The 14,897-nt window shown below is 41.3% G+C and overlaps 1 protein-coding gene across 1 annotated transcript in view; it reads right to left on the bottom strand.

Annotated features, from left to right (window-relative positions):
- Nucleotides 1-14,897, bottom strand: part of GLDC (glycine decarboxylase) — a 64,821-nt gene that overhangs the window by 32,544 nt on the left and 17,380 nt on the right. Inside the window, exons 4-6 of the mRNA XM_075596512.1 lie at nucleotides 3,427-3,591; nucleotides 2,902-2,979; nucleotides 1,983-2,130 (exon numbers count right to left, since the gene is read on the bottom strand). Coding sequence (XP_075452627.1) covers nucleotides 1,983-2,130; nucleotides 2,902-2,979; nucleotides 3,427-3,591 — 391 coding nt within the window. The remainder of the gene's footprint in view (nucleotides 1-1,982; nucleotides 2,131-2,901; nucleotides 2,980-3,426; nucleotides 3,592-14,897) is intronic.

The raw sequence follows: 14,897 nt of genomic DNA, 5'->3' as shown, positions 1-14,897 counted from the left end.
GCGCCGTACGTGCGCACGGCACTTATAGTTGGCAGTGAGCGTGGAGCCGGGCGAACGGGGAGAAGACTCCGAAAACTATGTTTTCGCGCCGCTACCGCTCACTCTGCAATGGTTGCATGTGTGTTGCTGTATGTGTGTAGTCGCTTGTGTGTTGTTGTATGTGTGTAGTCGCATGTGTGTTGTTTTTATGTGTTTTGCATGTGTGTAGTCAGTCACTTTTTCCACTTCTTCGCAAGAAAATGCTTATTAATTATGAAGAGGGAACCCCGGCACATACTTTCCAGAACTCGTAGAACTGCAGACATTTCAGCTCTCATTGCTTCTCCGCTAGTGACGCTGACTCTTTGCTTGTTTAGCAGCCTCATAGATCTCAGTGGAATCTCACCAATTAAAACAGAGATGTTAACCTCCAAAGAGGGAAATCAGTTACATCAAAATGCAAAAAAAAAAATATATATATATATATATATATATATATATATATATATATATGTAATAATGGCTTTTTAATAGAAAAGTGCTATTTTTGATCAGTGAGACTCCAGTGAAGAATATGAAACGCTGATGCAGAAAATCAGGAAGGCTCATGGGAAAATATGTGATAGCGACATGTCTGTTTAAAGTCAGTAGTTTTGCATTAACACACTTTCACTATCTATGCATTAATGGGCCTTCTGACGGCGAAAGGGTTAACATGTCACTAATTTGGTAATCAGTGAATTGTTGACATCCAATGAGATATATGTTAAAAGTTCTGACAAAAATAAATAAAACATTTAAATATAAATTGAATAGATAGAGTAACACACAGTGACACACCGTACACTTTCCAAGCCTGTCGCTCACAGCAGCACGGACCGTACACACACGAGCGTTCGCACAGGCACGCGCACCCACTATATTACGGGCCTTATGGGATTTCAGTCTCATTGGTTTCTCAGTTTAAACTACTAGGTTATTCTTTATGGTATTTCAATCTCACGTCACCGACTATAAACCTTTGCTAGTACAGAATATTGGTTAGGTGTGATATTCATCTATTTAAGTGTTTGTCAGAGTTATTTCATCATCTGACATTTAGTTCTACTGTGCATTTTGTACATTGATACTTACCCAACTTTATATTTGTTACTGTGTATTATACCATTTTATTCTTGCTTAGTGTGTGGTTGGTTGAAGGGACCCTTGGGTCTGTGGGAATGAGCCATTCTCCCCCCCCCCCCGTCATCTTGCTTCATACCTCATTTCCCATGTTGTTTTCTCTTCCCCACCCCCCCTTACACATTTTATTCATTATTTTGTATATACACCTGTTCCTGCATTATCCATGTATATTTCTATTGTGGTAGGGTCAGTACAGACCGTTTATTACACCTTGTCGTCGTCACTACAGTATATCCTGTAGCATTTTTTTTTTTCCCAATACAGATTTTTTTTGTCATATACCCTTTGTCTATATCTTCTTACGCCAGTGTGCTGGGAACCCTTTTTGGTATTTGATTTATAAAGTATGTTGGGAGGGTATAGGGTCCCTCTTCTGTTCCCTTGCACCTACTCCGCACCTTTGTCCAGTAAATTACAACTCGAGTTCTGCCTATACCTTGTACTTTTTCAAAAGCTTTGAATGTTTTTATATTCTGTATCTAGCTGTTTATCAGTCTTCAGAGTCACTAGTAAATTATTCTTTGTTGATTGCAAAGTGAATTATGCCATAATTACTTCTCCCAAACCTGTAATTGGGTAGCCGCAACATTCTGCGTCTACTTTCGTACCTATAGAGGACAGGTCTCCTCTGCAGCACCCGAAACATGCAGCAGAGATTCAATTCCTCTGTCATTGCAAAGCAACTAGGAATCAAGTAATCATACAAATGTTAGCTGCTGCTATATAGCATACAGATTTTTATTTCATTAACATATGTAATTTGCGCACTATGAAAACGATTTTGCGCACGAGAAATAAAATGAGCATTGAGTACTTACTCCATTTTGATGCGCTCGGTCAACCAGTTGGGTGAAATCTTCCACCTGTCCATCTGTATCTGGATATTGAAATAACACTCCACTGACGTCCTTCCCACTGAAGTCCATCTCATGGGGCAACATCAGTTCAGTAGTGACACCGATGTAGCTAGAACAAAAAGGATTTTTGTTGTTGTAACAAGATACAAGTGGTGTTTTTTTTTATTCCCCCTTCAAATGTATTGAGTCTGCATGATTTAAAAAAAAAAAAAAAAAACACCAAACAAATATATATATATATATATTTTTTATATATATAATATAACTGCATTTTCAATGTTTTACATTTAACTGCATGTTTGATAACTGTATTATGTTCTGTTAATACATGGCACCATGTAACAAAATGTATTTTTCAACAAATAGGGTACGTTCTGATTTCTTATTTTTCTATTTTTCATTAAGCTTACTTAACTAAGTTTGTTAGTTAAAAGTAAATTAGACATTTGAAAGACCTGTTTCCCAATTCCCTCCAATTATTGTGAAGGACAATAAAAATAAGACTCTTGTTCAAAAGACCCAGAGTGCATTAGCGCCCTTCGCACATCTTGACTGTGAGGGGGTCCGTTTGCTGTGCAGCCGAATTCACTCTTCCTCAAACTCTGACAAAGAGTGTTAGTCGTGTGCTGATGTTACAGCTGCTCCGTTATTGGTCTTGGCTAAAATATTTTAGCCCCCTGTACATTGCATTTCCACCAACCCTTCCTTATAGAATGTAAGTTACTTGGCACAGGGCCCTCATTACCTATTGTAACAATGTACGTTAATGTTTGTTATCGTTTTCGACCTCCAACCCTATTGTACTGCGCTAGAGAGTAGATTGGCACATTATAAAAAATAAAAAAAAAGACAAAAAATAAATAAAAAAAGCCGCTCTTACTTGGCTCTTGTCTGCACCACGGCTATTGTTTGAGGATGGCATCGGATGTCCACATAGAATTTCCCCCTCTTGTTGTGTCTGATGAAAAGTAAAACACACTGGTCACAGAAAAAGAAGCCGACAGTTAAAGCAGTAACCCCGCATTAAAATTGCAATCTGTAACAATGTCAGAGAGCCAGTGCCACTGCATACACATTGAACCAGAAGGCAGGGGAAAGCCGGAATGGGGACATTTGGTGGTGGCCGTTTCACCACAGTCGGACCCTCCGTCGCTGTAACCTCCGTTGCTGGCCACGTCGAAGCCATGTTTTATTATTGGTTAGTCCAAGGTTTTAATTTAAGGGTTTTAGCGGTTAGGGTAGAGGGTTTACTTACGTTAGTGGCCGGTGGTGAAGTGGTCAGTGGCAGCAGCTTCCGGTGGCGCAGAGAGTCAGTGCAAAGTGCCGGTGGCCACTTAATCACGGGCGAAACGGCAGTGACCAAAATGTCCTAGAGCAGGGGAAAGCTGGCCATGGGTCTTTTTACCTGTGGCTTAACTGCATAGCCTCGGCAGCAGCGGTCGCTTCATCAAGCAGTGATGCATTGGCCACATCCATTCCTGTGATGTCACACACCATGGTCTGATAGTTAAGCAGGCTTTCCAGGCGGCCCTGGGACACCTCCGGTTGGTAAGGAGTGTACTGTGTGACCCTATGAAGGCAAACAGTTCTAGCATTTATATGGTAGCAAGAGGTCTGGTTATATATCTCGCAAGACTTCTTTATTAGGGTAGAGCCGTACACATGCCCAGCATTACATTTTTCATTAATACGTGGTGTCTATTATAGTTACCATATAGCTCTTGCAGTACTCCCTACTAGTAACAACAATTGTTACCCTAAGTAATGATCAGTGAGATTGATATACTACAGTTATCCTCAAAATCAATTAGCAGGGTTCCCATATTGTTTTGTGGGTTAATACAGTGATCATCTCTATGATGAGAATAATCAATGGAGCAGTTCTCCACACTGTACTAAGCATACTCTGAGGTGCCACTGCTAAGGAAGCGGAGGTGCCACCTGCCATCTGTTACAGTATATTGGTGGCCAACTCCAGGCCACAAGGGCCACCAACAAGTCACATTTTCAGAATACCCCTGCTTCAGCACGGGTGATGAAGCAGGGATAGCCTGTAAACCCGACTTATAGCTGGCCCATGTGGACTGCAGTTGGCCACCCTTGATACAGTATAGAGAATGCCATCTTATGCGGTAAAATCACAATTGGTGATTATTACACAGATGTAGCACAACGTGGTCCTCATGGCTAAAGTAAAACAATACAAATAAAAGTTATTGGTGTTCAATGAGTTCAGTGCTGCTATGGTTTACATAGATGGGGAGCGGGATACGTTTTGTTGAGGGAGTGGTCACTGGGAAAGCAAGTCTACTTTAACAATGTCATAATACTGTACAAAGGCAATGTAACTTAATACCCGTTTAAAAACAGACATAAAGAGGCTGATTCTGTGAGTGATCAGTCAATAACGCCTCTTGCAATGGATGGGGAGCGATTGGCTGATCTAAACTTAGAAGTTTATAAAATCGGCCCCTGACATTCAGTGTTATTTGTGCTTGTGTGAGACTTCACATCCCGGTCAGCTAGCCATTGAATGACCCTCGAATTAATCTCTTAATGCTCACTCCAACAAGGTCGCTACCAACAATAATTACTCTCCAAAAAAACAAAGAAAGGATGCAAATATCTGCTGAACTGGGGGCAACTGAAGATCACATTTAGGGTGGTCGTTCATCAGACAGATGCCATTTTTCATAAAAATAAAGTACAAACAAGATGAACAGCACGGATTCTGTTTTGTTTTAAAAGGTACGGCATGAAAGCCATTTAAAGTGGTGTAAATCAGTCCATGACCCTGACCTTGCAATATCATTACTAAAACCAATTTAAACGTTTACATTAAAAGGGTTCAATGGGTTGATCAAGCTGCACAATAAAGGCCCATATGGCTACGAAGAAATCCTATTTCATAAGGCACTTTACATTCCATTTGAAAGGTGCTGAAAAAACTTATGGCATAACAGCGCTTCGTGAATATGGGCTCTAGTTCTTTTGAAAACAATTTGTACCGATTACAGATTTTGTTGGAGCGTCTTCAGTGGTACATTAGAAACAAATTGGAAAGGTTAGCATCAGTGAAGCATTTTTATTTATTAGCAAAGCTCAAGGATTTAAGTTTCAACCCCTGATGAGCTTCACATTGCATTCAGTTTCTCAGGAGAGCTTGAGCACTTTAACAAAGGGCCTGCAAGCTATTGTAATGCAGAGATCTTCCTCATGAATTTCAGACTGACTATTCAGGCCACATTTTCTCATCAATTTGCAGACTATATCCATCAATTTCTCCCATGCCAGTTTAAATGTAATGAATTGCACTGGAATGGGGTGGGGGGGGGGGGGGGGAGGGGAGGAGGAATGGAAATAGCGGTCCAGTTAAGTCCAGTTGTGATGGCTATGGAGACCATGACTCTTACGTTTGCACATTAAACTATTAGGTAAAACAATTCTAGAAATATCAATGGAAAAATACAGTAATAGAAAAATGGGTTAGAGAGAGTGTAGAACTTGCAGTTTGAGGTACCAAGAGAGAGAGGCTTAATGCCCATCATTCATGCAGAAAACCATGCTACAAGTGTATATCAGCCATCAAAAAAAACAATGTAGAACAAGAATCTTCTCTATTCTGCCATCAGACCCCCCTCCCCCCCAAATTGCCACTATCGAGTAGTTAATCTATCCATCGCATTGTTTTTCAACCAGGGTTCCCCGGGCATCCTTAAAGCGTTCCTTGCAATTTTCTTGTCATTTGAAAATTGTACCAAAAATACAGAAGAATTTACAATTCATCTCATCACAGAAGCACTATTAGAGAGATTTGGGAGTTCCTCAGAATTTCTCTTGGGATTCCTTAAAAAAAAAAAAATAATAAAATAAAATAAAAAGCTGATCTATAGCTACAACCCTGGTTTAATTTCCTATACATTAAAACTTATAACTGTTTGAAATAAATAAAATATTAGAGAAGGAGCGGCTCAATGAGTAAAGACACTGACTGGCACGGAGTTTGAAGCAGGGGAAACTGGTTCAATTCCTGTATCGGCTCCTTGTGACCATGGGCAAGTCACTTAATCTCCCTGTGCCTCAGGCACCAAAAAAAAAAACAGACTGTAAGCTCCACAGGGCAGGGACTGTGCCTGCAAAATGTCTCTGTAAAGCGCTACGTAAAACTAGCAGCGCTATACAAGAACATGCTATTATTATATTATTATTAGGAAAATAAATACGTGCTGGTCACCATCCCCCTCGCTGCAGAGTTTGGAATTTATTAGAACAATGCCCAGTAAGCGGGAGCTATGGTGTGTGTAACAGAATTAAATTATACAACAGCAGGGCACCTAATGAGGGCTGCAAGAAAACAACTGACATGGACATGAAACATTCATTGCTGCTGCCATAACAACCCAGAGGGGCCCGGGAACTGCAACATCAATGGGGAGAATGCAGAGGGAACATTCAAGCCCTTGGCCCAAGGAAACCCGTGCAGGCGCATTTGCGGTTGTGCAAGGACAAACCTAAACTTTTATTCATTTTACTTTTATGCCACATGGGAATTAATTACAATAAACTGAGCAGTTTAGATCAAAGTCAAAATGATGGTCCTCTTCAGGATAAAAAAACCCTGACCACCACAAAAAAATAAATAAATAAGTTTTACAAACTAATTTTGGCATTCCTTCAGGCCTATGTGAGACAATCCGTGAATGCTGACCACTATTAATCAGCTTGGCTTTAAAAAGTTGGCAACTTCTCGTGTTTCATCATGTGACAACCATTCAGTTCAATGTGTTGCAAGCCTTTGACGGTTAACACTTTGCACTACACCTTTTTTCGGTTCTAGGCTTGAAGCAGGGGGCCCTCTGGAGCCAATTGCAGCTCTGGGACCCCCGGCTTCATGAGATACTGCTTGAAGTCCCAGCCCCCAGTGATGCGACTGGAAATGGAGAGTAGTAAAAATGAAGCCTTACACAACGAGCAAAGATCATATTCCATGAAAGTCCCCTAAAGTGTCGGCCCTTGTGACCGACTGTACGCAAAGTTTCCAAATCACTGCTATAGTATATCAACTTTTTAGCATCAGTAGTCCTATGGTATCATGTTTTTTTAAATGCCAGTACAGCCAAATTGTATTAATTTTGTTTCTCGGAGGCCGACACCTCTGTACGTTGGCGATATAAAAAGCCACCAATTGCAACTTTAACAGTGTATATCTTTTAGCAGTAAATTCACTTAGATAATATCTGTAAATCTAATAGTATAGTCATTTACAGTGAGAATTTTAGAATACAATAGAAATGTAGGGAACAAAAATAAATACATGTAGTTTGTAGTTATTTGCTTTACCACATAGCATGTATTTAGCTAAACTTGCTACAATTGTCACCATGTTCTTGTAACTTTATCACGAGTGGGTGGTGGGGGGAGAGAAAGAGCCTGAGAAGACATAAGGTCTTGTTTACATGAACATTATGTTCAGTACAAGGTACAGTATTACACAACCTACAAGACAATGTTAACAGGGTGGACTGTCTTGGCTGAGCACAGAGAAGCCCTGGGGCCATCACCTCTCAAAACACAGGTTTGCACGCTGTCTACTGGCCACAATCAATCTTGAATGTGGTTAAACCTTTAAATTCTGCGTTAAAAATAAATAAATAGATCTCAAATGTTAAGAAAACGAACTAGTCAAAGTTTGAACTAAAGAGAATATAGATATACAACACACGTCTGGGATGCGGAGCCCACTAAGCCCTTCTGAATTTACTGAAATTACTCCCCGGCCTCCAGCCGCAACCGAATTGGTTAATAACTTTGCTTTAACACAGTGCTTTGTGACTTCAGCGCCCCAGTCTGGTAGCATAAAGTCATAGGAGTGGTACTAGCATTGAGTTGCTGCCCTCTTTTCAAACTCACCTCCGTGTATATAAAAAAAAAAAATATAGATATAGATAGAGATAAAAAAAAAAAAAGCTGATTTTTACATTAGAAAAAATAAATAAAAAAATACCCCATGTGTGATGTTTTACATGCGTTTATCCAGGTTACACACACACAAAGTTTTCTGCCCACGTTAATTCGATAAACAGCCGACAGTAACCACATGTTATTATTTCCAGGAACACACAACACTTTGATGAAACAAGTATCACCCATGGTGTTATTGGGAAAATAGGCCAAATTACATAAAAAAAAAAATTCAATCAGTGCAGATCTCATTAGCATCAGAAATGTATTATCCAGTAATAAATTAAATCTGTTAAATCTTAAAGTGCATTTTTTTTGTATGACACTTAAACGTGATAGTGGGTCACTTCCTTAAGGTACACCTTTATATGTCAACTCAGTTTTATTTAGGATGCCCTAGTGCAGGCAAATTTGTATAGAAAAACATTGCTAGAATCCCCAAGCAAAAAATAAAATAAAAAGTTTCATATCCAAACTATAATAATTCAACTTTAAATAAAGAAATGTGGTCGAAAGCCATGTGTGTCATTCCCAGATATTATTCCAGCCCCATCCCAAATATTTGCATCGTGGTGGGTATAAAGAGCTCATTGTTGATCGCCAATAAAAAAAAGTGCTGGAACTCAATTCTCCCGATTTGCCCCCCCCACCACCAAACCCCAATGGCCCTACTGTAACCTCAACCCTCTTGTCTGCATAATCAGGATCCCATCTTTACCGAACATCAGGACTCCAGATTATTATTTTTTTTACGTTTGTTCAAACGGAATTTAATTTAGAAAGAAGCCAAATAGGCACAATATGCAAAAGTGGCACTATTGATTATTGCAATAGAGTACAACCTCTGAAAAGCCTGGTACTAAATTAAAATACTGGAGAACATTATTTTAATTTAGATCAGATCCCAATCTTTTCCCAAAACAAAAATAGACTAAAAACACGTTGTGTTGAACACAGTAATTGAAAACAGCTACCACTAGATTGCGCTGTGTTTTCTTTGAAAACTAGGATACAGGAATGTGAATGCAAGTTGAGACCTATTGTAAGAACAGATTTTACAAGCTTCTGTTTTTTCTGATCCCTTTGTCACTGGAATTTGTTGGTCCTGTTTCCAGGGAGACAGGAATCCAAATGGGATTTTAGGAAGAGCAGCAAGCCCACTCCTCTAAATTGCTATTCCACCTCTTTGTCCTTCTTTATGTCACTACTTCAGACTTCTATGTGTAGCCATGCCACCTATGGCTACTAACCAGCCCTACTCCTGGCAGTAAGCCCTGGTAAAGCAGGCCTGCCAGTAGTCAATATGGGTTTTCCCCAGTCACTGGTGCTGCACTTGAGTGGCAGGGGGAGACAGTGACATCAGGCTTGAGCATCTCCAATCATGAGATAGACCTGATGCCCTCTTCCTGGCTGTACTTGAGGGCGGTGCAGCCCCAAATTAGAAGTGTCTCTTCCCTTCGGGGGAGAGCGAGTGTGGACCATACCTCTGCTAGAGGGACAGGGGAAGAGCTGGGACTGCTACAAGTGCCCTTGGCCTGTAGTGAAGGTCCAGGGACCATCCTTCAGTCGGTAGCCGAGTGTGAGACTGCATTGGGCAGAAGATTGCCGTATACTGCTGTTGGTGTACAAACAATAAACCATTCCTGTTATACCTCCAGCCCGTTGTGTGATCTTACTGGAGGGAGAAGTTATTGGTTCTATTGTTGGAGATCATCTTCAGTTCCCTGGAGCCTATGGCAGATGGAGGCGCTGCACTGCTAAAGATATGTACCCCAGAAGCCTAGTCCTGTGTCTCCACAACCATAGGTGGACGACTCAACCCTCCTGTTACCAGCAGGTATCATGCACCACACGACCAGCAATAGCAGAATCTCCCAGAGGGTGGGGGAAACACAGCTACATATGTATTAATGTTCTCCCGCTTTTAAATATAAAGAAGGTATTCTACTCTGAAAAAGATTCTAATGTACAATGTGCAGCTATGTCCGAGGTAGAATTCCCAAATGTCAATCACAGACAATGTATTGTTTATAATAAAAAAGGTGAACACAAACATAAAACAGTTTCATAAAACATTGTCAAAATACTAAGGAGACGTTTGAATGCCAATTGCATAAAAATATATATATATATAGGTCTTCATCATTACGCTGTATATCAAATGAGAAATTTAAAAACACCCCCTTTAAAGGGTGAGTGCAAGAAACTCTGAAATGCTACAAGAAGGCAAAAAAAAAAAAAAAAAAAGGGGTTGCCAATGTCACAGTATTTTGCCTTCAGGGGTAAAAGCCAACTGCTATGAAACATTGTGGTACTCCGGGCCTCATTCACCAAATTATATTGGAACCCCATTACAATAAAATCGATGTGTTCTCGTCAAATCCCTTTTATACATAAACTTTGGAATCCCACAACACCCCTCCAAAACAGTCGGAGGGTACTGCAATGCCTTGCTTTTTTTGTGTGTAGCAAACTGTTGTATGTATGCATCTATACATCTATATCTATATCCCGTATTTCCTCGATTGTAAGACGCCATCGATTGTAAGACGCACCATCGATTTGGCACTTACAATCAAGGAAAATTACCTTTTCACTATGTTTCAGGAGAAGTTCCATGTCAGCGAGGGAAGAAGCGGGCGGCGGAAGAGGTCCCACGTCTGCAGATGAATCAAGATGGACAGCGGGCGGGCATGCGGCGGCAGGACCGGTCCCAAGTCTGCAGGTGAATGACGTTAAGAAGACAGTGGGCAGGCTTGTGGTGGCGGCGGCGGCAGCAGCAGATCATAATAGCAGGAGAGCTGAGCAGGAGCAGAGCGGCATAGGAGAACGGCTTGGGAGGTGCACACTGTAATCGGAAGTCAGACACCGGTCAACTTCCGGTGTTACAATGTGCACCTGCCAAGCCGTTCCCCTATGCCGCTCTGCTCCTGCTCAGCTCTCCTGCTATTATGATCTCCTGCCGCTACCGCACGCCTGCTGTCTTCCTATCTTCATTCACCTGCAGACTTGGGACCTGACCCGCCGCCGCACTCCCACCCGCTGTCCATCTTCAACCGTGGGACCTCTCCTGCCACCGCCACCCACTTCATTGTCCACTGACATGGGACCTCTCCTGAAAACATGGTAAGTGAAAAGAGGGGGTTAGTACTGTAGACACTAAAAAAAAAAAAATGTAATACATCGATTCAAATATAATATCTCCATGGCTGGTCCAGCTATCTTCCTCCCCCTCCCATCACGTAAGTCCTGGTAGCCCCAGGTGGTGACAGGCTATCCTGTGGGGTTTACCCCCACTCACGCAGCCTCCCTGAGTGGCAGGAGAGGTGGTGTCATGAGGTCTGTGTTGCAGCCAATCCTGGTGCAGACCCTGTGCCCTCACTTTTGCATTAGGGAGGATGTTCCAAATTATAGAAGTGAGATCCCCACCATCCCTCCTAGGGAGAAGAGGTGTGAGTCCTCCTCCACCCCTTCTTGGGAGAGGAGTGTGTGTCAAGTTCTCCTCCACCTCCTGGGGCTTGGAGAGCAAGATCTATGCATGGCACAAGGCCTCAACCATTAACTGCTGGCCAGCACTATCCATGGATCTGAGACCCTTACTCTACTATCTGCGACGCGGTTTACCTTCTGCAGTGGTTGCTACAAATAAAGACCTCATTCATATACCCCTGGCTGAGTTGCGTTCTATCAGCCAGAGGTATTGGAGAGAAAGAACTGTCATGGTATACTCTGATAAAGCGCCAGTCACAGCGAGAAACACGTCAGAGTGCTATTTCAGCTTCCCAATGGGCATTTTGTCTCAATAAAATCTTTTTATTTTTTCACCTTTGATCCTGCCTCCAGTTCTCTTTGATTTTTGCAGTGCTCCATGTTTTTTTTTCTCTTTTTATTACATTTATTAAGAACAGCTTTATAAAAGCACTTCAGACAAAATGTGGAGACTTGCACAAATGGCTTTTGAAAGGGTTTCAAATGACTCATTCTTGGCCTGTCCTCAGATCGGCTAGTAAAGAGAGAACTCCAACAATGATGTTAAATGCCACGGGTGCACCATAATAAACCAGATTGCATAATGTACAGCACTGTTAGGATGCAGTCCAGACAGGCACTGTCAGGCACTCCAGTGGGCTCATTATTTATTTTCAGAAAGGCCCATGCAGCAGCAGAAATATTTACCATCAATAAATATTTTTTGAGCCCACTCGAGTGCCTGTCTGGACCAATTGCCCACAGAGAAGTACATCCTTATTCTGCTTTCTGCAGACAGAAAACACTCCATCGACAAACCTGTCTCTTGTTATATACAATTGCCACGCTCAGTAGCTCTCTGGTTGACATAAATATATATTCACTTTGTGGTGGGTGGGGGAGTTTGAGCTTGCTGGGTATCTGTGTTAACCTATGTCTCTTTGGAGGCTGTGGCACCTCCCCCCAGAGCTCACTCCTCCTCCTTCACCCTTTTAACTTGGAAGGTCATTTCACTTGCTGCAGGAACAAGACCCATTATGGTGTTTTCCCCTCTCACAGAGGTAAAAGGAAAGGTTTCACAGTGTAGTGTAGGACCTGCATTATTTTGGTTATACCTTGACGTTGGTATGCAGGCTTATGACGCCTTTGGCCAAAGGGTTAACTAAATAACCAATTATTATTATTGAAGTATTTTACTTTATATGTTTTGTCAATTGGATGCAGCATTGGGCACCCCCTGTCTCTTGTCATCGACAAATCTGGATGATTTAAATCAACAACTCAAATATCTCATCACTTCGTATCTTTAAAAAAGTACTGTACTCAACAACAAAAATAGTCGGGATAAAAAAAAAACCTATATACTAAAATGCCAAAAGGACCTTAGAAGCTAAAAACTGATGTGTGAGCGCGCGCCATAAGTGTCTTACCCACAATCCTTTATGGCGATATGGTGAGAGAGTGTTTGGAACGGGGGGGGGGAGGGGGGAGGGGGAAGAGAAGGGGAAAAAAAAAACACTTTTATGGGTGGGACAAAATATTTTGAATTATGAAGCTCAAACAAGCAGCAACCTTAAAAGAAATAAATCTATTGCTAATTGCAGTGTATTGAGTTATCAAAGAAAACCAATCCCTTTTAAAAGTAGTGGAACTTTTATTTTTCTTGACTTGTGGCTCTGAGAAAGAGATAATTGGTGAATTGTATAGTATATAAGAAACATCTCAGTGGCCCCATGATTAGCCAACAAAAATACCACAGATATTAACGCTGCACATAGGGAAGTCTAGGTGCCCGGATGTCCTCATTAGAAACCCATGGGACCTGTGTCAGAACTCCATAATCGTTATCCATCAGTTTCTTGTTCCCATTAGGAGCTAAAGCAGCATATTCCCTCACCGAGTGAGCTCGCCATGTATTTACAACCCTTCCACTATTTGTATACATCTTAAACCCCTACTTCTTTCAACTGGGTGGAAGTTAACAATCAATTCAACAGATGCATCCAACTCTGATGCGGAGTATTGCACCCAGATCATGCTTTCACTGCCATTTACTTGAGTGTCAGTTATTGCCGGATCGTGTGTTATACCATGAATCAGAGCGTGATAAATCCCGATGTTTAATGAAGTTTTCTACCAAGCATACATTCTATGCAGGTTGACACCTTTTAAAAATGGACCAATACGAAAGTTCTTTGTATGTGTAGTTGTAAGAGCTTTCAAGACCTTACACTTGACTTGAGGCCTTCAAAACTCATCTACATATTAATACGTTTCCAAACCTTCAATAAATCAATTGCACAAATTAAAATAAAGTATTATACTGTATGTCCACTCCAGAAAGTTACGTGGGCAGGGAATATAGGTATATTCTCACTTCGTGTTTACCCCGACCAGCACAACTGTAGCCTAATGCCAGTTACCATCACGTACAAAACTTTGTAACTCCATTTCCTAAGAAATTGGGGTAGGATTACATGCCTCGCACCCAGATAGACAAAGTTTCAGGCTCATTGTGACAGGGTGAAGTCAGGTACTGAGTATTTCGCCTGGCAAAACATACATCTGAGTCCTGCATCCAGCACTTAAAAAGTTTACCCAGGAGAAAAAGCTGGGCAATCAGGAAGTAAGCAGACACCTGACCACCAGCATGATGAGATATAAGGAAGTCTTTGCTGGTAATCAGATCGCTGTCTCACAACTATATCTCTGAAATCACAGTAAGGTATGTTCCTATTGTTTTCTGACTGTTTGATATATGTTAACGGTTTGGTAAATGGATTAGCCAGCCAGCCTGATAAATAGGCTTGCAGTGTTTGTAAGTTCTCCCAATGTGGATCAGGATTTATTTTGCTATGTTTTGTTTATGCCTTAAAAAGGGACAGGGTGCCCACGTGTTCAGTTATGCTGTGGAGAAATAAAGCCACTCAAGATTTGCTTTAACCTGAAACTACACGTGTGGACTATTGCCTGACCTCGGCTACAGGCCGTCCTGCCACACATCTATTCATAGCTCTGTAGGGACAGTCCACAAGAGGTCTGCAGAACCGATGCCTTTATATAGCCAATACTACTAGTAATGGGGAAGCGGATATGCATATTACATTTTTTTTTTGTTTTTTTAAAGTATATCAGAGCGGTTTACTAGCACGATAGACTTGGAACAAAACACCAGTTAACACAGTAGTAGTAGTAATAATAATAAGCATGTTCTTGTATAGCGCTGCTAGTTTTACGTAGCTCTTTACAGAGACATTTTGCAGGCACAGGTCCCTTCCCCGTGGAGCTTACAATCTATGTTTTTGGTGCCTGAGGTAGAAGGCAAAAGTCCAGGCACTCGGTCTTCAAAATAAGTAGTTTAATACAGCAGAAAAATCCAACGTTTCGACTGCAAATGCAGTCTTTATCAAGGGGAGAGCTCTATTACTTATTTTGAAGACCGAGTGC

Source organism: Ascaphus truei, chromosome 1, assembly GCF_040206685.1.
Source record: "Ascaphus truei isolate aAscTru1 chromosome 1, aAscTru1.hap1, whole genome shotgun sequence".
Lineage (NCBI taxonomy): Eukaryota > Metazoa > Chordata > Amphibia > Anura > Ascaphidae > Ascaphus > Ascaphus truei.
This window is presented reverse-complemented; position numbering and strand designations above follow the sequence as displayed.